Source organism: Pollachius pollachius, assembly GCF_949987615.1.
Source record: "Pollachius pollachius genome assembly, chromosome: 10".
Lineage (NCBI taxonomy): Eukaryota > Metazoa > Chordata > Actinopteri > Gadiformes > Gadidae > Pollachius > Pollachius pollachius.
This window is the reverse complement of record NC_136943.1, coordinates 21,060,191-21,084,533: the sequence shown is the minus strand read 5'-3', so window position 1 is coordinate 21,084,533 and position 24,343 is coordinate 21,060,191. Positions and strand designations below refer to the sequence as shown.

The following is a 24,343-nucleotide window of genomic DNA, read 5'->3' as shown; positions in this document are numbered from 1 at the left end:
GAACGGGAAGGCGGGATGACCTTGGACGGGTGGGAGAGGAGGGAGCGATGGATCGGGCGGAGAAGGCCGAAAGGGACTGGGGCGCGGGGAGGGGGAGAGGGGGCCCAGAGCAGGAGAGACAGGGAGAGAGGTGGGAGTGATGGGGGAGTAAAGGAACTGGAGCAAGGAGACACACACTGCATATTGTCCGAGGTGGAAGGGGAGGAAGGCTTGATTTGCAGGAGGGGGAGAAGTACGGATACAAGGACCTTGCAGGGGGTTAATGGAGAGGTTTGTCAACCACACCACATCCTCTCCAAACTTCTGCACTTCTCCTCCTCTGACTCCTCAAACTCCTCTTTCGGCCTCCACTCAGCCCACAGCGAGGAGGTTTTCAGCGAAGGGGAGGACACACAGGACTACAGGCAGAACACAAACAGAAAGGTTGGTTACTACGACCTCAATTCGCTTCCCATGGAAAAGCTTTGTTTACCTAGCCTGTGGTCCAGGCGATTTGCATTGCCTTGAAAGAAAGCCTTTATACGGTATGATTTGAATGGATTTTGCATGTTCCAACTCCCGCTCTTTAGGTTATAGTGTACTTTAGACACAGACCCCTGTTGAACAACACATGAGCTGGGCTTAGGTGACTTCCACAAGCTCTTAGCTACTCTGCTCTTGGCAACGGTCCTATGAGTACACTACTCCTTCATATAACCAGGAGAAGAACCTTGAGACTGAGTAATGTGGTGTGTTCCCCTACAGTGCGTTTCATGGAAATCCCTAAAGACAATAATGCAATGGTCGCTGGGGAGAAGCAGCTCCCCCTCCTGGGTCCAACTCGCTGGGCATCAAGGCAAGATTGTTACTACTGTAAAACACACACACACACAAACACTAACACACACACACACACACACACACACACACACACACACACACACACACTCTGACACAGACACACACACACGCCCTTACACAGAAACACACACACGCCCTAACACAGACACACACGCACAGACACATACACACACACAAGCCCTAACACACACACACGCACAAAAACATGCACAGACACACACACACACAGACACATGCACGCACGCACGTGCACACACACACATACCCTAACACAAACACACGCACATACCCCCTAACACACAAACACCCCAGCACACACACATATGCACGCCCACACACACACACACACATACACCACAAAACATAACACCTTCTCTCTCTCCCCGTCGTCGCTCTCTGTTGCCATAGGCAACTTCCAGCTGAGTGACGGCGGGGAGGTGCTGAAGCTGTTCAGCCCGACGGAGGCCGCGTGCCTGGAGCTCCTGATGAGGGACCCGCTGCGGCCCTTCGTCCCCCAGTACCACGGCCTGCTGACCCAGGGGGAGGAGCGCTATACCCGCCTGGAGGACCTCCTGGGGGGGCTCGCCCGGCCCGTCATCATGGACGTCAAGATGGGCGTGCGGTAAGGGCGCAGCGGGGGGAGGGGACACCCTCCAATCTACTGCAGTCATACACTGGGACCGTTTCAGGGCAGTGCTAAAGTCCGCTCATCTTTTTTCTCTACTGCCTTCTCTTGCCCCGCCCGCCATCTACCTGCGGGTCAGTGCTGCATGTCTGTTGTTGTTTTTACTACTACCGCCCCTCAGTGTAAATCTACTATGAGTCCTAGAAAAGCGAGTCCTATTTATTATTAGTAGTAGTTGTAACCAACCGCCTTTTAATGAACCACCGTGAACCCATTAGGGAGAGGACAATACCCGTGGTGTTTTGTGAAGACTGGCGAAATGAGCTGCTACACAACAGCTAATAACTACATAAGCATTCTAAAAATTAATGTTCATTTAGCACAATGTTGATATATTCGACATTCGAATATATCAATTCGACATATATTCGCAGGAGATGGATTTTAATAGGGGAAGAGTAAGTTGGAATAGAGTAATGTTTAAATGGTGAATGTATAGGTAGATCCTTTTCCCTGAGGCATCATTGAAGGACAGAGACTCCCAGTCTCAGGTACCAGGGTCGTAGATTAACCTAGTGACGCTACTACGCCTGCCCTGGTACATAAACAAAGCATGAGTAGAACCCCAGAATCTCTTCGGGCAAGGAGAATAGCCAGAGGCTTAAAGGTGTTTATCTCACGACCACAAACAACAGGAACAGAGGAACAGCACAACAGGAACACAGGAACAACACAAGAACAACACAACAGGGACACAGGAACAACAAAACAGACCAACAAGGCAGGAAGCGGGGGGTCGTCACAAAGGTGAACGTGTCCCTTCCCGTGATAGACAGGACTTTCGGATATGCATTCAGCCCCTCCCCTCGTAGAAAAGGCTTCCCATTTCCCATTTGCTGTTATTTAAAATTTGCCCCGGTTGAATAAATAAATGCTTGTGCATTGGATGGGGCTTGGTGTGATTCTGTTCCCAGGACCTACCAGGAGGATGAGATGGTGAAGTGTCACAGAGAGCCCACCCTGCGCAGCGACATGTACCACAAGATGCTGAAGGCGGACCCCGGGGCCCCATCGGCGGAGGAGCACGAGCAGGGGGCTGTGACCAAGTGGCGCTACCTGAGGTGGAGGGATACGACCAGCTCCACCTCGGCGCTCGGGTTCCGCATTGAGGGCATCATGGTAGCGTGACATGACACAATACCGCCACCAGGGTCTAGTTTATTTAAAATGTTTCTAGTGTTTGTAGGGGGGATTTGACCCCTTCTCAAATCCCACCCAGGGACTTGTCCCCTTCTCAAATCCCACCCAGGGATTGGTTCCCTTCTCCAGATTCATTCGTACACTGTTTGGTCACACAGTCATTGATGTGTGGCTTTTCTCTCTTTGTAAGATGGAGAACGGCAGCATTCAGCGGGACTTTCGGAAAATGCTGAGCTTAGCGCAAGTCACAGAGGTGCTCCTTTACTTCACCAAGAATCGCGTAGACATCCTGGTCAGTACCCGCTCTCTCTGTACTTAGCGTTAGATCTATTAAGGAGTGTGATGTTGAATAAGGGTTCTGCTTTGGTTGCTGCCTTCCCCCCCTGCAGTCAAACACAGAAACAGGGAGGGCTTGTTCTAAATGAACTGCAAGTATTCATTATTTAATAGATTTTGGAAAACAAGTCGACCATAATAATTGTATCATGGGAGGATGTTGAAAGTCTGTTTTGACTTTCAAAAAGTTGTTTTGCAGTATTACAGATGTTATAAGTTGTGGATGCTGGCAAGATTATATGTGGATTGGCCTATTCATTAAGAATGAATTGGGAATCCAGCAAACCATTAAGAAAATATATAGGTTATTTAAAACGTTTGGCGTAAACTTTTCAGAATAATCTATCGTCTATAGGCCTTCTGAGATGTGCTGGAGAAGTGAACTTCAACAAATGTCCTTAACACTTACTCAATCGTATTTTAAAACCATCAGAATTCATAATGATAGTTTTACCGACTTGTCCGTCACCACCCTTGTTTTTCTCCTTCTCATCATAACATCCCCTGCGGACAGACTGCCTACCACTGCAGACTGCAGGCTTTGGGAGACGCCCTGGATACATCCCCCTTCTTCAGCTCCCATGAGGTGGGTGGCCTCGGGGGAAACTTATTGAGTTGGGTTTGGTCCTTTGCACCCATGAATATGGAATGAATCAATAGAGATCAAAGAGCATCCATACTGTATATGACCTTAACATGAATAGATTAAATATGAATGCTCTTTAATAGAGATTAAAGAGCATGAATATATGACCATAATAGATTAGTGAGCATTCATATATGACCATCAAATTAATAGAGAATTAAGACGCCATGAGAGATGTTCCCCTTTTAAGATTGTTAGTTTGATTCTACAAAAGTATAATAATTCTGAGAATTTAATCTTTGCTACTTAATTTATAGATGATAAACCAATAACTTTTTTGCATGTAAAACCAATAATGACCTAGGTCCAATATTTCCACCTGTTATCAGTTAATAGCCTAGCAATAATATCAATTATATTAATAAAATGATGGGGATAACAATAATGTGTGCACAACCACTCACAAAAAGGGTTATGAGTGGCCAACACACTGCTATTATTTCCTGACTTTTGCGCAAATCAAATTAAACTAGAGTAAAATGAGCGTTTCCTGATGCACTACTTCACCGTCATGATTAGGGATGTGTGTTATATGATGTAAGCATGATGCTCTCTGCCGCCTGGTACTTCTTTCTGTCAGGTCATTTCCCAAGTGTTTCCCTCTCCCCACCAGGTGATCGGCAGCTCGCTCCTCTTTGTCCACGACCACAGCGGCAAGGCCAACGTTTGGATGATCGACTTCGGGAAGACCACCCCTTCTCCGGACCGGATCCGGCACGACGTCCAGTGGGCCGAGGGGAACCGGGAAGACGGGTACCTCATCGGGCTGGCCTCCCTCACCTCCTCCCTGCACCAGGCCATCACCCTGGCCTCCCAGCAGCAGTAGGCCCACACAGGGGTCTTGAAGACAGAGGGGAGCGGCAGGGGACGGTGGGGGTGTCAGTAGAATATAACGTTTGCTGCTGGACGGCCCTTCCACAAAGCAAGATTTAAACGCACTTTAACACACGCGACAACAAGAGGGTCCAACCGTACCAGAACACACTGGGTGATGACAGGGCTCGATATTCCATTATAATTATGATTACGCGTGTTCTCCTTGAGACACAACTATGCACATATTAAAGAGACAATATTTCAGTTTTCTTTCATGACAAGAAAAACTCTGACTGACATCTTTTATTTACTTATTTTCAAAATATGCATACAAACATCAAAACATACACCCCACATCACCCACCCCATGGACACCCTAGCAAAAAGAAAAACACAACACCAGTCATTGTTATGACAGTATGTGAAAATTATTCAAAAGTTTGTTGGGGCTAAGTCAAAGTTGGAACCACTCAACAATTCGACGTTCACCCAATTACATGTAGACTACAAGCCCACATATCTACTAAATATCCACTTGTTTTGTACACACTTCCAAGGACATGTATAGGCCTACTCAATTAAAGCTTGCCAAAAAGAGTATCATCAATATCAGCACATAATGTATTTTTGTTTTTACCAACAGGGTCCATCCTTATCTAACACTCACTCAGACACGAGAAAAAATACATCCGCTTGATTTTTTTGGAAATGCAATGGTTTTTCAATAGTTTTGATATTAGTGACATTAAGGAAAATCCTATAGCATGCAGTTTATATAATAATACACCAGGGGGCGCGCGTCTCGCGTCCAGAGACAGATTCACGAAGGCGCCTCTATCCGCTCCAAGACCACTTGCTTCCCCTTTTCCTGTTAGATTCCAAATGTTAACCTGGGATATATTGTTCTATTACTTTCTAACACCAAACAATATTCATACAGACAAAACAGAAGCATTAACGAATCGTCGGCATACACTAGTACAGATGATGTTACAGTAAGAACGACGCTCCGGATAAAGTTGCAGAGTTAACTTAGAAGTCAGTTTAATAGTGTTCAATCATTCATAAACTAAACTCATCGTTCAATTCCGATATTTTTTTTGCATGGTGGTACTTGCTAAAGCTTAAAACGTATATTAGTCTCGTCAGAAGTCATGGCTTTCTCCCAGCGTGGCTATCATAACTTCGCGGTGGTCGCACGTGTTCTGGACGAAGGTAGGTGAACCGTGTGTTCCCCCCAGCATGGCCGGTTGGGGGTCCAACACCGTGTATAGTATCTTTAAATGCCTCGGCTCCAGGAGCATCCTTCTGCATGAGATATGTGGCATGGTGATGTTAGTTTATTCGATCACATGCGTGGACATTATTTAAAGGCCAAACGAGGGTGACAGGGCAGGGGGCGCTGTCGGCTAGGGCCGTGGTCCGAGGCCTTTTTGTGCTGCCACAATTATGAAACCATGGCAATTACATATTACGCTGTCATATAGCAATACAGTGATCTCCATTAATGGTTAAATGTTTGTGTGACAACCAATACAGGGCCAACCATTGTTTTCCCTATTGCGCCTCTTCCATGCGAGGTGCACCGGAAGCGGAAGCGTGACAGTTGTAGTCCTGTAGTTCTGAGCGATCATTGCAACACGCAGTGTTTTTCACGCCTGTAACTCGGAGCCTGATCCGAGAGATTTATCGCTGCGATCTTTATAAACATTGCGATCGTTTATTATGACGCTCTGAAGTCTTTCGCACTAGTCTAATATAACTACGGTAGTCCTCTTTGTGTATTTGATTCTGTGCGTGTCCGTGAATTCCCCACTGTTATACTGGGAATATGGCGGAAGGCGGCCATTACTACAATGGTAAGTTGCTCTGATGATTCAATCCCTTTCTCTTCAGATGCTGATGTTTTTTCTGTGACGAGAGAGGTGAGAAGCAATGGTTGTACATTCGGTGGAGGTAAAAATATATATTTGGCTCCAGTTTTGCCATTGAGGAATACGTTTAACCCTCTTAGCAATGTCCTTCAAAACAACAATAGGACGCAACCTTTTACTGTTTATCGGTGCTCCGAAATATTTAAGTATTGTCACTTTAATTATGATATAATGTTAACCTATAATGTTTTGTTTTTTCATCAAAAAATATTTCCGTACGATAGCAGAACAGTTGATGTGCTTTTGCAGCAGAACAATAACCTAAGCTCTTGTTTCCTCTCCCAGAGCATGATGACAGGGCTGGGCCCCCATACCGCGGCCGCAAAGGCCAGGGTTCCCACAGGGCACGCTCCTATGGCGAGGGCCCCCGCAGGGACAGAACCAGGGGCGGTCACCAGGCCAACTACACGGGCCCCGGACCGCGATCCAGACTTGACGACATGGACGGCGATGTAACCATGAGCGACAACTCCCAGGACGGCACCTCTCAGCGCAGATCGTAAGTGTGTCCTTATAATCAAAGAAACGGATATTGTGGTAGAAATTAACCTTACATTTTATGGTAAGCTATGATTATTATTAGGCCTACATATCATATATATACTTTAATAGTGGAGAACAGCTGATCACCTTTAGCCTAGATGTTATGTGCCATGTGGCACCAGTGAGTCCAGTCCATTCCCATCTGATGGGCCATGTGGCACATCAGTGAGAGGGTCCAGTCTACTCCCATTTTGATGTACTCTCTGAGGACAATGCTTACATTCACACGTGTGCATCATCTCTGTTTGTATAAGGATAATATATGTTCTTAGGTCACATTGGGATTCAGAAGACAGGAGAGTATACTGACATCCACACAGTGTGACCCAGAAAAACATTCTATGCACATCAATATCTGATGAAAGTCCAACTTTGTATTGAGTAAAGGATTGGGGATATAAGGAGCTGTACGGGATTCATTCGGGAGTGCTTTGCAAACCACTCGGCTTTGTTGTTGCCTTTTTAACGATAAAGTTTTTTGTCATATTCTCTCCGGACCCCTCTCGATTTTTTCAATCTCTCAGTTAGTTAAAGAATTAGATAAGTTGTTATTATTAATGCCACCACAATATCATACCACACGGGAGTCTCTGTGTCCGAAGCCCTGTGTGAATGTGTGTTTGACTGCTGTCTGCCCCCCCCCCCAGCAAGCCGTACAGCCGGCCTTATCGCCGAGGAGACGGCCGCTTTGACAGAGACCGGAGAGGGGGCCGGGGAGGAGGTGGATATAAAGGAGACGGAGGAGGAGGCGGAAGAGGAGGTGGAGGAGGAGGGAACTCGAGTGGTGGAGGAGGAGGGAAGAACCGGACAGGCTGGTACAAGATGACGGTGAGTGTTGACGGAGCAGGTGGCCCTAAACCGGGTCGGGATCAGGGGCCAAACAGAGGTGCGGTGCTGAGACTTTGATTTTGTTTTTCCAGATACCGCACGGAAGAAAGTACGACAAGAAGTGGCTGCTGACGGCGCTCCAGAACATCTGCTCCGTGCCCTTCAACCCCGTGCACGTGAGTAGCTGCCCTCCAACGTCGTTTTTTTAAGGTTTGTCTGTCAGGTGTCGGTTGGTCCGCTAGGATGGAGCAGCAGGCCGGGTGGGGGTTTCCCGCTCAAACTGAAACATTATCTCTGTGAGTGAAACTGTCGTTGTCCTCCGTATGCTTGATTTTTTTTTCAACAAACGGGAGCATCGGCATGATACTAGGAATATACACACACACTCATACTCACACTCGCACTCATACACACAAACGCACTCACTCACACACACACTCTGATAAATGACAGTGGTTAAACATTTAGCATGATCACTAATCAAATTGCGTGTCAGAATGCTCAATTTTATTGTGGCGTTAACTCGCCGCCTCCATTCATTTCAATGAGAGAAGGGCGGCAGAGGGGAGGCAGTTACAAAATGGGCAACACGTGCACAGCTTTTTCCCTACCGCACAGCTTTCCCCGTGTTGAAACTTTCGCAGCAGCCGCTTTTGAAAACGCCTGGCCCTTCACACCGCCGCACTGAACCCTCCGGCAGCGAGGCGGTTATAAGGTGTGCAAGCACCTTTAGTGTGTAGAGGACCCCATGTTTTAGCAATGAAGCTATTGACATTTTATAAAATGGGTTCTAGGCTGAGAGTTCTAGGAAGGCGGAGGTTGTGTTATCCACATGGTTACGACCCATGGCAACTCGTGATACTTTTTTACTTCCGTTCGCTGTGTATGGGCATTACAATGAGCGTTGTTGCATTTGAAATATGCACCACACATGGCATTACGGGATCTGTAATGGCAATGCAAACCCAAGACGCGGCATTGGTATTTCCATCACAAGGGGGCTTCCTGCTTAAAGATCTCTCTTTAACTGATGACGCGCTTGTCTTGAGTCGATGACACCGCAGCTGTCACACATTTTATTGCCTATTAAAGTTTTATATTATAGCCTAACATCAAATCTTATAGATGTGTTTAGGATGCGTTCATATATTTATTTTGTTTTAGAATGCTCATCGGGAGCAGTTACTGTCTAAGTGTCTTGGTCACATGGACTTTCCGGTCCTGAGCTAAGCCGACCCCCAGATATTTTCCCAGAGTGCCACAAGATGTCCTTGATATTATGATAAATGAATTTATGTTCGCATCTGAGAGGTTAAAATTCTCGGACACTAATAGTTTAACGGCGCTCTACGCGTCCACACAAACCTCGTAAAGAACGCTACCTGCATCAGAAGTGTGTGAGTGGAATTTTCCCAAACTGGCAAATTAATTGATTTTATTCCAGTAATGGTGATAAAATGGCATACTTTACTAGGTTGACAATCTTATTTGTGTTGGCCTGGTGGGGGTTCTCATTGGCTTGGCGGCAAGGCCTGTACTACTACAATTAAAAAAATATTATTCACCCCAAAATATAAAAAAGCTGATCCCACTTGGGGTAAACATGTTTTTTTTCTTCTGTTCTGACCTTCTTTCCTCTTTTCCTGCAGTACAATGTTGACAACTACAGGGCCCATTTCTACGTGGATGACGTCGCTACGGCAACCGCCCTTCACAAATGTTCCCACAAGATCACAGACACAGACGGCTATAAGGTAGGCTGAAGGGACTCAGGCACAAGGACTGATACCAGCTGTCTACCATGGGTTTTTAATAAGCAGAACAAAATAAAACTGCTTTTGGAACTGGTCATGAATGGGTTGTTTTAATGAGATTGGACTGCTTCTTTGCTGACCTATCGATCACTTGCTACGTACAGCTAATGTTTGGCCAGTTCTGTGCATCAAAGTGCAACAGTAGACCTGATGTGGGACGGTCTTTCACCTGGCCACGTGTTCCCCCTCAGGTGGAGGTCCATATGAACGCGAGCGCCCCTCCGGCCTTTCTGCAGTCGGACCTGAAACCTGAGGACTTGGAACTCTTAAAGGTGAGCCCCCACCACAGATGCGATGCAAGGCCCTTCTATTTATAAGCTATGAGCTGTCGATTTGTGTGAATTGTAATATTAAGTTCAACATTTGTTAAAATCCTCCCCAGCAATGCATGGGAAAGCGTTTCGACGGCTCCCAGCAAGCACTGGACCTGAACAGCCTCCGGACGGACCCAGGTGAGCCGGCACTGTGCAGTCGCAGAGACAAATCCATTGAGCCATCCATTCATTATTTTCCACATCCTTTGCCACAAAAAGACATGAACATTGAGATTGGTTTCCAGCACTGGTGCTGAGATGCTATTAATCATCCTGACTAGGGCTGGGTATCTTGGCTAATTTCCTAAATCGATTTGATTTTGATATATTTTCGATATTCATAAGGTTCTGAATCGATTAATCACGATTTGAATCAATCTGCTCTTAAATAATGAAAATGGCTCAACTGTGTTACAAAATACAAATGTACTTTATTTTTTCTCTTCATCTTAAACAACAGGTTTTAAGTGCTAACTTGTCAATTGGACAGTTTAAACTTGAACTGTAAACAAAACTGTCTCAAGTCTCAAAAGTGCAATTTTGAAATTAGAAAGGAATTGCTTAAACTACAACATTCCATCACTGCAAATTGCATTAAGACATTGTTTATTAAAGTGCAAAAATAATAATAATGGTAACAAAACTAAAACATTTTTTTTTAAATGAAATTGATCCAAAATCGATTTTTTTTACCCAGCCCTAATCATGACTCTTGCTAACCCCACGCTGTCGTTATGCGTCTCAGAGCTGGTCTCCCAGAACATTGACGTCGTACTGAACCGGAAGACGAGTATGGAAGCTGTCATCAAGATCATTGAAAAGGAAATTCCAGAGGTAAGGAACCTTCTTGTTGTCTTTTGTGAATCATGAAGCACATGACCCCCATATCCAAAGATGTCTAATGAGATCACCCCTCTCGTCTGTTAGTTGGTGTCCTTAAACCTGAGCAACAACCGCATCCAGAAGCTGGACGAGCTATCCAACCTGGTTGGCAAGGTGCCCAACCTGAAGACCCTCAATCTCTCCAACAACGAGGTGGGATTGAATTACACGTTTGACTTGGGCTACTGCATACAGTATTAAAACGGCCCAGAGGAACTCCGGGGAAAAACAGCATTACGTTTTTCAAGATGACACCAATTTAACAAAACATTTCAAACGACATCCCGTCGAGCATGTCCCAGTGAAGTGTGTACGTTGTCAAATGGAATCGATTTGGTTGTCTTCAACCAAGCAGTTCCTTTAGTAATGGACCATTACACCCAGCGTTTAAGAAGGAACGTTTCTGCAGGTCTTATATTCCATCTGCCATAAGACTCTATAACACAACTGTTGGGCAACATTGTCCTGTCACTAATCAATTCACCTAATACTTCAATGTAACTAATATGCACTTTCCACTGTACATGTGACATGAAGTATTCATTCTGTATTGATGGACCGTTTAGCCTTAACTGTTGTGTACCCTACATCTATGCCCCTATGGTATGGCATTTTTTTTGTATGTATGCTGGACATATCATAACTTTCTTTCTTTTATATTGCTTCTCTATATTCCATGGGCTGCTGTAACAAATGAATTTCTCATGTATGGGATTAAATAATGTTCTTAACTTGTCTTATCTTCAGCTGAAGTCGGACCGAGAGCTGGACAAGATCAAAGGGCTGAAGCTGGGCGAGCTGTGGCTGGACAGGAACCCCCTGAGCAATAGCTACAAGGACCAGGCCTCCTACATCAGGTCAGTCACACCGCACACCGTTTCTGGGACGGGGGGGACGTGTATGTTAAGGGAATGTCTGAAGGGTGAGTGTGGTTGTGGGTGGGGATGATAGACCCTGGCCTAACCATGAACTCTTCGTATGGGAGACAGGGAGGATCCTGTTGGGCAGCCGTTGGGCATCCCGTTTAATGATTCTTTTTCCCCAGCAAAGGTGGGGGGGGGGGGGGGGGGGGGGGGGTGTGTGTGTGTGTGTGTGTGTGTGTGTGTGTGTGTGTGTGGAGGCAGGCATGCACCTGTGATTGGAATTCAGTCTCATTTATCCCCGACCTTGTTCACTAGTCTGGGGGCCTTGCCATGTGGATCTTTTTTTCTACCTTTTCCTGTTTGCTAACATTACACTATAATAGGGGCTAAAAACACAGGGAGACGATTCACCACGCAGCAACTCCTTTCTCAAACACACAGGCTACTCATTTCCTATTTAATTTGATGAATAACTTGGAAGTATCGATGTGAAGCGGTTTCCAGCAGCCCACGGCTAGTTTACCCACCAGACTTCTTCCTCAAAAAAAGTGCTTATCCCACCACAAATAAAGTTCAGTTTCAATCCTTCGAAATTAACTTAGAACATCTTAACGTTATCATTCCCCACCACAGTTCTGTGGTGTATGTAGGTTAACTCAAATCATCATTTGTGGAGTTCTTTAAGTACAAAGAAGGTTTATTACTGGAGAGGAGGCATACCAGCTCATGGGTCAGAATTGACAACAGTTTGGACCAATCAAACTAGACTTCTACTGGTGAGTGACAGCCACTGACTGTGATTGTTTCCCCTCCCCTCTTGGCATCTTTGCCCAATCGGCATCCTGCAACAGGCCGGTATGGAAGGCTGGTTAGCCTATGACGGGTAAGATCCCACCTTGAAATCTCGGGACAACCTAAGGCAGGCACAGTCACGATTACTCTGTCGAGTCACTGTGAGCACTGCCTCACCTGCTCATAAAGTGACCAGAAGACTTGGAAGAGATGAAAGCACCACAGGAAAAGCCATTGGGTTGAGAGGTGGAGGAGGGACATGTGTCAGAATCGAAACAAAATCATGTGAGGAAGAGCCAAAAGGAACTCTGCGAATGGATCCTTCATTTGGGGATCTGTGGCTTATAACAAACAACACCGCAACTCTCTGAACGCAAAGGCCGGAGAGAGCCTTGGTGGCATATATCAGAACCAAAGAAGAATATTGGAACATAGTGCTATACGGAAAATGTGAAACTGAGAAACGGTCTTGCCTGAAGCGCCATCAAATGAACATGCAAATCCAAACATGCCCATCCTTGTGGGGCCGGGGCCTATATATCCACCCAATATTGGTTGAACATCCACTAGATATCGCTAGCCAGTTGTAGAGAACCATTTCCATCCCAATTGCCCGCTGACTGTAATATAACCTAAAGGCTTGGGTCCAAAACAAGTAGTAGCCCTCCAGCAACTGAATCCGCCTGTTTAGTGCAGGAGCTGCTGCTGTTGGTACAAACAAAAAAGTGGTGCGCGGGTGCCGGTTAGAGAATCTGACTCTAGCAAATGTTGTTGTTCAACAGCATAAGGCAGAGGTGGGCAAAAGCTTTGGTGCTGGTGGGAGCCGCATCGCCTCGGGACTTCACGGTTCACCCTCCTCCTGCTCTGGGCTGTTTTGCTTTGCTCTCCAAAGGTCAGCGGGAGCCACCTAACATGTTGACCTCATTTTGTCAGTATGGAGTTTGTTTGCGTGTGCTCTGATTGTCTGTGGTGAGACAGTAGGCTCTGCTCCAACACGTGGACCAGACTCTACGGACGGGGGGGGGGCGGGGGGCGAGGGGTCTCTAACCTCAACCACCTTCCTTCCTCCTTAGAGCTGCAGGTTATGTGAGGCAGTTATCCTTTCTAGTTTCCAAGCATCCAGCAAGTGTGTGTGTGAATTGTGTGTGTGCGTGCATGCCTGGTGTCCTGCCCGGTCTGTAGGTGAGTATATATGTCTGGTAAGTACACTTTATGTGTGATGTCGGGTAATGCACAAATTAGAAGTGCACGAGCAAGGAAGATTGAATGAGTGGTAGTAAATGTTAAATGGACTGCATTTATATAGCGCTTTTTCTGTAACCAGTGGCCACCCAAAGCACTTTACAATATTGCCTCACAATCACCCATTGATACAAACATTCACACACCGACGGCAGAGTCAGCCATGCAAGGCGACAGCCAGCTCATCGGCAGCAGTTAGGATTAGGTGCCTTGCTCAGGGACACCTCGACACTCAGCTAGGCGGAGCCGGATTGAACTAGCAACCTTGTAGTTATTGGCCAACCCGCTCTGCCTCCTGAGCTACTGCTGCCCAAGTACTTTAACACAGTGTCACAATATCATGTATAACATTTTGTCATTAAATATATTCCACAAGTGACACAGTCTAGGGGTGGGTTTAAACCTCTTTAAAGCATTGTGGTTTACGGGTCAACTGTTAAACAAAAGAAAGGAACTTGTATGATGAAGCGAGATCACATCATATAATGTCTGTTTCCAATCCATCATATAATGAGCTGCTACCATCTCTGGGAGATGTAGTGACATAGGCAGCCAGCTTGAGAACACCCAATATTCATTTATTTTCTCCTCCATATTCTGTCTGAATATAATAATCCTGTCTTTAGTCTCCGGATGCATTTTTGTGTGTTGGAAAATAAGACTTGAGTTTTCCAACCATAATCGTATACTACTCTCTGTGTGTGTATATATATATATAATCCTTCACTCAAAGTGATGGAGCTGACTGCCCTTTTTGAGGCTTCACTTTCCTAGGCTCATGGTCAAGCACATCCTACTGACTGGGTGACGTCAGATCAAAACTCTCTAGCCTCATAACGGCAGCGGGCACGACCCCAGATTCAGTGGCAGTCTCGCTTATAACGCGAGACATTTTTGGGACGGTATCAACATGGAAACAGTTTTCATTTAATAAAACCGTGATATACTTTTCATTCTGAAATCACCCAACCCTAGCATTGTCTTTGATTGTTGTTAATGCGTATGAGATTAGCATGTTGAGTAGTGCGTCTGCAGGTATGGGAGTAGGTTGAAGGATGTGAGAAGGATGTTGTGTGAAGGTATGATGTCTTACCCAGTCAAGCTTAGTTGCTGTAACTCTTGTCTTTTGTGTGTTCCTGCAATACCAGTGCCGTGCAGACAAGATTTCCCAGGCTCCTGAAATTGGTAAGCTTGGAAATGTTCTCGCCCTTGTTGCTCAATGATAAAATAAATACTAGAAAATGCCTTTCCTGCAGAAAGTCTGGTGAGTGCTGAAGTGCAAGGTGAGGTTGAAAATATGTTTTAGTAAAGCCATTTAAGACGTAAAGAGATGTTGAATGGCTAAAATTAAGGGAAGGGATTTGAACTCAGTCTAAATGGAGTAAACATGAACACCTTAAAATATGAAATGTTTGGAAACAAATAAAGTGACACAATAACAAATAGTTAATGTGATCAAGTTTGAATACATTTGAGATAAAATAAAGAATAGCCGAGCTGTTCTGATAGTGTGTGTGCATGGTAGTAACATGGAAAAGTATGTTATGGTGGACCTTATATCTAATTCATCGAATTAATCACACAAAAATGAAGCTTATACCGTTACTCTTTTGATTCTCAGCTTTCATATGATATCGTTTGTGTAGATAGCATGACGTGAAAAAGATCGTTTAAGCATTGTTGTTATCATGTGGCAGTTGTAGGGTCCAAAGTTTGTAGAGAATAATAAAAGAATAAAACTTAAGAAAAACAATAGTATACATGTAGCACTCGCCTAATAATCGTATTGTTTCATTTCAAGGTTTTGGGCAGATGAACATACGAAAAATAATAGAATTTGAGCTCTTTTGTGTTGCTTGTTGTGTTGCCCCCAACCACAATTCATCTTTGTTTGTTCTATAAGGACGGACAAGACCTCCCGCCACCCATTGTATTTGACGTGGAGACGCCCACCGTCATCCCCACCTGCAAGGTGAGACACGAGGTCCAGTCTGTCGGTATTGTGCGGGCACTTTATCGAAGGCGCAGCAACCTCCCAGAGGGCTCACTGCATCGCCTGTCCAATACGTTGGACCCCAGCTCTGTTTATTTCAGTGGACCCTTCAGGGAACTCAAACAAGGCTCGTCAGTGACATACCCTGTTGGCAAAATGTGGAAATATAAAACATCTATTTTATTTTCCTCCATTTACAGGGCAGCTGCTTTGGCTCGGATGAAATCAAGGCCATCATCCTCCGCTTCCTGCAGCAGTGAGTCTCTGTCCACGATGCAGCCGGTTCACCCACTAGTCCCAATCTCACTGGTATCCATGTCATTTGCTATGGTTGTACATGCGTCCGTATGGTTGTGTTCCAGGTATTACAGCATATACGACTCCGGGGATAGACAGTCCCTGCTGGATGCCTACCACGACGGGGCCTGCTTATCCATGATGACGCCGTACTCCACTCAGAACCCTTCAAGGTACAAAGTGACACAGGCATGCTTCAATGCAAACAAAATGTATGTTGTACAACCTGGCACTTATTGTAAGCACTTATCGTATGTCGTGCTTAGTTATAGTACTTAGTTATGTAGCATCTTATCCTAGCTATCTTTGTTGTATACGGGGAATGGGTTAACCTAGACATTGTTAGTGCTTGGCACTTGGTTCTATGAACATCCTTACTGTACCGACATTGGTCACTTGGGATAAAAGCGACTATGCTCTAAATGCATGTCTGAATAAGAGGACACGCCTCTCTGAACGGATCACGTGGCGCCCAGCAGGACGGGTGTAACCTCTCGCCCTCTCCACAGGAGCAGTCTGGGAGAGTACCACAAGGACAGTCGCAACCTGAGGAGGGTCAAAGACACTAGTGAGTCTCCTGTGCAGATGTAGCCCTTTTACCCTTATAATAAAGAGGGCAGGGCCCTTCTTCAATCAATCTTAAATTATTAGTTTTGATTTCCTATATTATGCTAACCATATAACACCAGCACCCTTATTAAATATTAACCACTAAACACACACAATATCCACACTACACGTATTTAGTAAGCCAACCAACAAAAGGGTAAGTAGTTAAAACGTTTACTTATTTGAGAACAATATAAGTGCATGTCACAGATCCCATATCGGACATCTTATTACCATACAGGCTACAAGTAATTAACATTACTAACTAAGCCGGCACATAAAATAAACAAAATAAAACAATCCTTTACAAGCATGGAGGAGAGTGAACGTGACAATTCTGAACAGGAGAAGGACTCCGACGACCAGCCAAGACAAAGTGAGCTTGTACCTAAAAGAGGGGCTACTTCTATCGCATGGACGTGGTTTGGGTTTGAAAAGTCGGACACGGACCAGAAAAACGTACTTTGTAAAGTATGCCGCAAACCGGTCCCCTCACCAGACTCAAACACCACCGACCTATTTTACCACCTACGAAAGAATCACGACAAACAGTACGGAGAGAGTCTACGGATGAAATCCAAAAAAATACAGTCGTCGAGTGCTCAAAACAAACCCCAGGCCGTGCAAGAAGCTTTTGCCCGCGGCACACCATATGACAAAGATTCCCGACGATGGAAGGAGATAACGGCTGCCATTGCAATTTACATCTGCAAAGACATGGCCCCAATTTACACGGTCGAGAAACAGGGGTTTCGTGAGTTGGTGCGAACACTCGACCCAAAGTACACAATGCCAAGCCGAAAATACTTCACTCGAGTCCAGTTGCCTCATTTATATCAAGAGTGTCGGGCCAAAGTAGAGGAGGAAATCCACAAGGTATTGTACTACACTATAACAACAGATATGTGGTCGAGCCGAACGACACATCCCTATATGAGCCTGACGATACACTTTATTCGAGACTGGACACTCTGCAGTCGGTGTTTACAGACAAGCTATTTCCCAGATGACCACACGGGATAAATTATAGCCAGAGGTCTCAGGGAAGCTCTTGAGTCGTGGGGACTGCGTGAGGATCACCTAGTCTGTGTCACCACGGATAACGCCACAAACAACATCCTTGAACTTCGGCTGAATGACTGGACACGCTTACAATGTTTTGGTCACCGTCTTCATCTAGCTATTGGTGAGTGTCTAAAACAATGTAAAAATATATTTCAGCAAGAATAAGCATTATTATATTAACAGCCATACATGGTAAAATGTCTGCAATTGAGTTTCTGAGCATTTAAAAGCCAGTTTAAAAGCTTAAAATCCAGAATTCTCCCCCTGACTTTGTAAACAATCAAGTCATGATTTTTCCCACCCCCTAGTGCGCACCTCTATAAAATACAGTAACAATAAAATATAATTTATGAATTAAAATTGATAGAAAATATAATATGTGTTACCTGTCCTGTAAAGTGTAATTTATAAATCGATATATTTCTCTTCTCCTAATTTTACACAGAGCGAAGTGTGAAACTACCCCAAGTGGAACGAGCAGTTGGCATCTGCAAGAAGGTGGTGAGTGCCTTCTCTAATTCATGGAAGAGAAGACGTGAACTGGCCATGGCTCAAGCAGAACTGGGCTTGCCTGCTCATCAGCTGATCACAGACACCCCTACCAGGTGGGGCTCTCTGCAACAAATGATTGAGAGGGTCATAGAGCAGGAGAAAGCTCTCTCACAGGTCCTCCGTGCCGACAATAAAACGCGACATCTGGTCCTAACTTGGCAGGACTTGGATGTTCTGGAGTCCATGAACAAGGCATTGAGGCATTTACGGATGCCTTGTCTGGGGAGCTGTACACAAGTGTTTCCTACTTGAAACCGGTCCTCCATCTTTTTAATAACCAGATACTCAAGCCTCAGGATGACGACACTCATCTCAGAGAAGTATGATGACCAGACCACCGAGGAGATGCTTGACATGGCTTCTCTTGTTGACCCTCGGTTCAAAACCACATACATTAAAGAAGAGAGGGTGGACTACATGAAGGCAAAATCTTCTGCAGAACTGGGGAGCCTGGTGGCTGAAGAGGCAGCCTCCCTTCCATCAGCTGCAGCTGCTAGAGATGAGCCAGAGGTTCCTGCTAAGAGGTAAAATAAGAGTTTGAGCAGCTACTTTAAAAAAGCAGCAAAGCAAAGCCAAACAGCCCCTCAGTCAAGCAGAGAGTCCGTTGAAAAGGAGCTCAACCTCTATCTCCAACTGGAGGCTGGTCCAGAGACAAACCCACTGGAATGGTGGAGGCAGCATGAGGCACATTTCCCACTAGTGGCCAAGCTAGCAAATAAATACTTGTGCATCCTTGCCACAAGTGCCCCATCAGAGCGGGCGTTCAGTACAAGTGGGAAGATTGTGACATGTCAGAGGTCATCACTTAAACCAGAAAGAGTTGACCAGCTTGTATTCCTGGCTCTCAACCTGTAAAACTAACCTTCTGAGATTTGGTAGGTTGAAGCATTGTTGCACTTTGGTTGTTTTCATAGAATGCTGCTAATTTAAACTTGAAGGAGTGTTTTGTTTACTTGTTATATTCTATATACAGTGGGGCAAAAAAGTATTTAGTCAGCCACCAATTGTGCAAGTTCTCCCACTTTAAAAGATGAGAGGCCTGTAATTTTCATCATAGGTATACCTCAGCTATGAGAGACAAAATGAAAAAAAAAAATCCAGAAAATCACTGTCTGATTTTTAAAGAATTTATTTGCAAATTATGGTGGAAAATAAGTATTTGGTCAATAACAAAAGGTCATCTCAATACTTTGTTACATGCCCTTTGTTGGCAATGACAGAGGTCAAACGTTTTCTGTAAGTCTTTACAAGGTTTTCACACACTGCTGCTGGTATTTTGGCCCATTCCTTCATGCAGATCTCCTCTAGAGCAGTGATGTTTTTGGGCCTTCGCTGGGCAACACAGACTTTCAACTCCCTCCAAAGATTTTCTATGGGGTTGAGATCTGGAGACTGGCTAGGCCACTCCAGGACCTTGAAATGCTTCTTACGAAGCCACTCCTTCGTTGCCCGGGCGGTGTGTTTGGGGTCATTGTCATGCTGAAAGACCCAGCCACGTTTCATCTTCAGTGCCCTTGCTGATGGAAGGAGGTTTTCACTCAAAATCTCAAGATACATGGCCCCATTCATTCTTTCCGTCACACGGATCAGACGTCCTGGTCCCTTGGCAGAAAAACAGCCCCAAAGCATGATGTTTCCACCCCCATGCTTCACTGTAGGTATGGTGTTCTTTGGATGCAACTCAGCATTCTTTCTCCTCCAAACACGACGAGTTTTTACCAAAAAGTTATATTTTGGTTTCATCTGACCATATGACATTCTCCCAATCCTGTTCTGGATCATCCAAATGCTCTCTAGCAAACTTCAAACGGGCCCGGACATGCACTGGCTTTAGCAGGGGGACACGTCTGGCACTGCAGGATTTGAGTCCCTGGCGGCGTAGTGTGTTAGTGATGGTAGCCTTTGTTACTTTGGTCCCAGCTCTCTGGAGGTCATTCACTAGGTCCCCCCGTGTGGTTCTGGGATTTTTGTCCACTGTTCTTGTGATCATTTTGACCCCACAGGGTGAGATCTTGCGTGGAGCCCCAGATCGAGGGAGATTATCAGTGGTCTTCCATTTCCTAATAATTGCTCCCACAGTTGATTTCTTCACACCAAGCTGCTTACCTATTGCAGATTCAGACTTCCCAGCCTGGTGCAGGTCTACAATTGTGTTTCTGGTGTCCTTTGACTGCTCTTTGGTCTTGGCCATAGTGGAGTTTGGAGTGTGACTGTTTGAGGTTGTGGACAGGTGTCTTTTACACTGATAAGGAGTTCAAACGGGTACCATTAATACAGGTAAACAGCCTCTTAAAGAAGAAGAAGTTACAGGTCTGTGACAGCCAGAAATCTTGCTGGTTTGTAGGTGACCAAATACTTATTTTCCACCATAATTAGCAATAAATTCTTAAAAAATCAGACAATGTGATTTTCTGGATTTTTTTTTTTCTCATTTTGTCTCTCATAGCTGAGGTTTACCTATGATGAAAATTACAGGCCTCTCTCGTCTTTTTAAGTGGGAGAACTTGCACAATTGGTGGCTGACTAAATACTTTTTTGCCCCACTGTATTTATTTTGTGAGCCTTATTTTGATGCTATAGTTTAAACTTGAAAGTGTTCCATGTTTACATTTCGTATTTTATATACCAATATTTATGTTAGGCCTGTATTCATTTTTGTTTGCCGCTACAATACAAAGTTCTACTGTTAAAGACTTGGTATGGTTGGTTTTAATATTTTTGAAAACCAACCAAAAAAGTGTTTTCTATTTACCTTTTTATATTTATACATTCATATTTTATATTTTGTTGCATGCATAATTTGCACAAAGGTTCTAAATAAAAGGAGAAAAATAATCACGAGTAAGTTATCTTTATTTGTAGAGTATATAATTCAAAATGTAATACAACATAGGCATTTCCATGTGGTCATTTTATATAAACTATTTATTTTTCATTGAATTTACAGAAAATGTGCTATATCTTGATATATATCGTTATCAGGATATGAATGACCTATATCGGGATAGGATATTTTGGCCATATCGCCCAGCCCTACTGGGAAAGTCTGTGGAATTCCGTGAAAGTCCTGAGGAAGTCCGTGGAAAGGACACAGGTGATCCTCACTGCTTGTCGCGTGATTTCCTATGTCCGAGCCCTGTCAGCCAACCCGCGTGGTCACACCCGCTATCTCGTGCGGCGGTCCCTCGGAAACCCCGTGGCAGTAGCGTCTTAGTTAGCAGGCCACTGTTCAGCTACTTCTCTCAATTAACTGACCGGGTCGTATGTGAACCGGTCCGCTGGAGCTTTCCAGTTTTCAAGTTCGTGTTGAACTTTACTTTAATTAGACACAATCTTGAATCTTATAAGTTGCTGATATGTCATCAGCCTTCAACAAGACTGTACTCCATCACAAGCACGTGCTCCGTCCACCAACGTCCATTTTCTCCTACCTCCAGCACGTCTTCCCTTTCCTCCCCTTTCCCGCCTTCTCCACATTCAGCCGCAAACACCTCATTGCACCCCTTCTGGTTGGATGGCCATATAACAGTTCAATTAAGCAAAGGATATCTACAACATTTACAATACGTCAAATAACATTAACAAAGTTTGCAACCCTTACACAAATGTCCACAAAACATGAAAAATAATAAACTCTTATATTATATTGTTATTTTAAATAACCAGAACCCGAATTTCAACTGGGTTACACAGACAAGACTATTACGCTGAGAACTTAAAGCTCATCCTTTTGCCCGTTGCTATCCCATTGTCTGTTCCACGTCTGGAACAGATGCGCGTTGCATTTAAGACGCCGCCCTCATGATGATGATCTGAACACGCCCTCCTCTCCCCTGCAGCCCTGCGCTACCGTCTGCTGAAACACACACGGCTCAACGTGGTGGCGTTCCTGAACGAGCTGCCCAAGACGCAGCACGACACCGCCTCCTTCAACGTGGACGTGAACACCTACACAGTACGTTCTGCTACATAGTGCTACTGTAGCACTATGTTGTTTTAAAGTCATATGATCAGGAACTTCAATATCAGCCTCATGCTGATATTGACAGCATCCCATCTCATCCCCCTCATGCTCATCGTCCTCCGCTTATCCGGGTTTCGGGTCGGGCGGCAGCAGCTCAAGCAGGGGGCCCCAGACTTCCCTTTCCCGGGCCACATCTTCCCCCACGATACAATAAGAACTTGGAGTTGGGTGGAACATGTTTAGTGTGTCTGCGATTGAAGCACCAGTTGTTGTTATGAACGGCTGGGCCAGCCCCTGCTGTAGCCTGCATGCCTCAAGTGAGGTTCACTTTGTGTACTTGAATATCTGCTACCTTATATTCAACATAACTGGTTTCATAAGACGGCCATGTAGTGCCGTGGTGAGTCTCTCTGTAATAACCTTTTTATGGTCGGGAGATAAATGGCCACGAATTAAATCAATAAACTGGCAATGTGAACTGCATTGTGAGACCCACTTCTTTCACCAAGTTATACTTCAACGCATAGCGCTAAAAATCTGCTTACTTAAACCACTATAAACCACATTGGTTTTCCTGTGAGAATGAGATGATGTCTTTGCAGGGATACCCTGCTTGGTTACTCTGAGTTCATGTTTCTTCTGATTTCTCCTGTAGACTACCCTGCTGTCGTTCACTGTCAGTGGAGTGTTCAAAGAAGGTCAGTAGTCTGCTACCAGACTTTCAAAGTTGGGATTATTTGTAATATTCTTAGGTGTGTGTGTTGTCTATGAGTGAAAACATGCCTGTTTTCGTCTGTCACAGTGGAAGGCAAATTGCGAGACTCCACCATGGCCTTCTCTCGAGTGTTCGTCACGGTCCCCGCCGGCAATTCAGGGTGAGCCTCAATGCCTAGGCATAACGCTTTCTATTGACTTACTTCCTGCTACGTGCCTTGTGTCCATACTGGGTGTTGATCTAACGACATGTTTGACATAGTGTTAAACATATAACAAAGTGGCCCTCCTCCTGTCTTAGGCCATCTAATCTTGTCTCATGTAAATGAAGTTGTCTTAATGGTAAACATGAATATCGATCACTTGGTAACGATGTGTTTGCTGCCCCTAACAGACTATGTATAGTCAACGACCAGCTGTTTATCCGGATGGCCACGACGGAGGAGATCCGCAAGGCGTTTGTGGCCCCAGCCCCCACCCCGTCTTCAAGCCCCGTGCCCACCCTCACAGCCCCTCAGCAGGAGATGCTCTCGGCCTTCTCCCTCAAGTCCGGCATGAACTTTGAGTGGTCCCAAAAGTGAGTGCAACCCCAAGTTAGGCCCACCTATTGGTATTGGTGGGAATGCAGGAAAGTATTAAGTTTCTCACTGTAGTCTATAGTCTGTACTTTCAAACCTCAATGTTACATAAACAGGTTTGTATTGTAATAGTCATGTTAGGATAACCCTTAAAAATATTTAAGACCTCATTTGGGAAGAAATCTTTCAATTGTCGTGTCTAAATGAAAGATGATTGTTTCCAGTACCTGATTGGTACTTAAGCCATTCAAATGCCATTTCAAATGCTGTGGTCTCTTGTATTTCTCTTCTATAGGTGTCTTCAGGACAACGAATGGGATTTCAACAGAGCTGCTGTGATCTTTACACAGTTGAAGGTAGCCTGACAACTGTAACTTCATGTGGTTCTTTTGTGATTGTCTTTTCAGTAATTCCATTATGCTAAACATGCTTACCTTTATGCTTTTGCTTTTTTTTTTTTTTTTTTTAGACGGATGGCAAGATCCCAGATGTCGCCTTCATAAAGTGAAGATGTTGTTCAACGAGGATAGAGACATTGGTTCCAGGCGAAGAGCTCTATTTTCTATGGGTTTTGTTCCAGCCCCATCCGTCTGTTCAATGGATTATATTCAGACCAAGAGACATATTTTGATTTCATTGTTTTAATAACAATGTCCTCGCTGACCTAAATCTTATAATAAAATTTTGGTTCTTATTGTTACCTTAGTCTTTGTTCGTTATTTTGTATACAAAACTATTTCATTGTTTCATATAAATAAAATACTTAAAATACAAATAATGTATCATATTATTCCACAATTTGCACAATGTACTTAACTGCATGAGCTACTGTGGCATAAGCAATACAGGGGTAGGGGGCACTGCTTTTTATTTATTTAAATACAATTTACTGGGGC

The 24,343-nt window shown here is 44.7% G+C and overlaps 2 protein-coding genes across 2 annotated transcripts; both read left to right on the top strand.

Annotated features, from left to right (window-relative positions):
- Positions 1–171: 171 nt before the first annotated feature.
- LOC307081298 (inositol-trisphosphate 3-kinase C-like) lies at positions 172–4,849 on the top strand. Its single transcript, XM_079744411.1, has 7 exons — positions 172–423; positions 745–835; positions 1,249–1,462; positions 2,440–2,644; positions 2,856–2,957; positions 3,516–3,587; positions 4,261–4,849. The coding sequence occupies exons 2-7, from the start codon at positions 775–777 to the stop codon at positions 4,471–4,473; spliced, it is 867 nt and encodes a 288-aa protein (XP_079600537.1). The 5' UTR covers positions 172–423; positions 745–774; the 3' UTR covers positions 4,474–4,849.
- An 854-nt stretch (positions 4,850–5,703) lies between these two features.
- nxf1a (nuclear RNA export factor 1a) lies at positions 5,704–24,200 on the top strand. The gene is made up of 21 exons (XM_079744409.1): positions 5,704–6,322; positions 6,683–6,896; positions 7,588–7,768; positions 7,861–7,944; positions 9,418–9,522; positions 9,774–9,854; positions 9,965–10,034; positions 10,642–10,730; positions 10,824–10,931; positions 11,526–11,635; positions 14,824–14,860; positions 15,579–15,647; positions 15,869–15,924; positions 16,031–16,138; positions 16,475–16,533; positions 22,031–22,146; positions 22,811–22,853; positions 22,958–23,030; positions 23,264–23,446; positions 23,743–23,803; positions 23,917–24,200. The coding sequence occupies exons 1-21, from the start codon at positions 6,295–6,297 to the stop codon at positions 23,953–23,955; spliced, it is 1,914 nt and encodes a 637-aa protein (XP_079600535.1). The 5' UTR covers positions 5,704–6,294; the 3' UTR covers positions 23,956–24,200.
- The last annotated feature ends 143 nt before the right edge of the window (positions 24,201–24,343 follow it).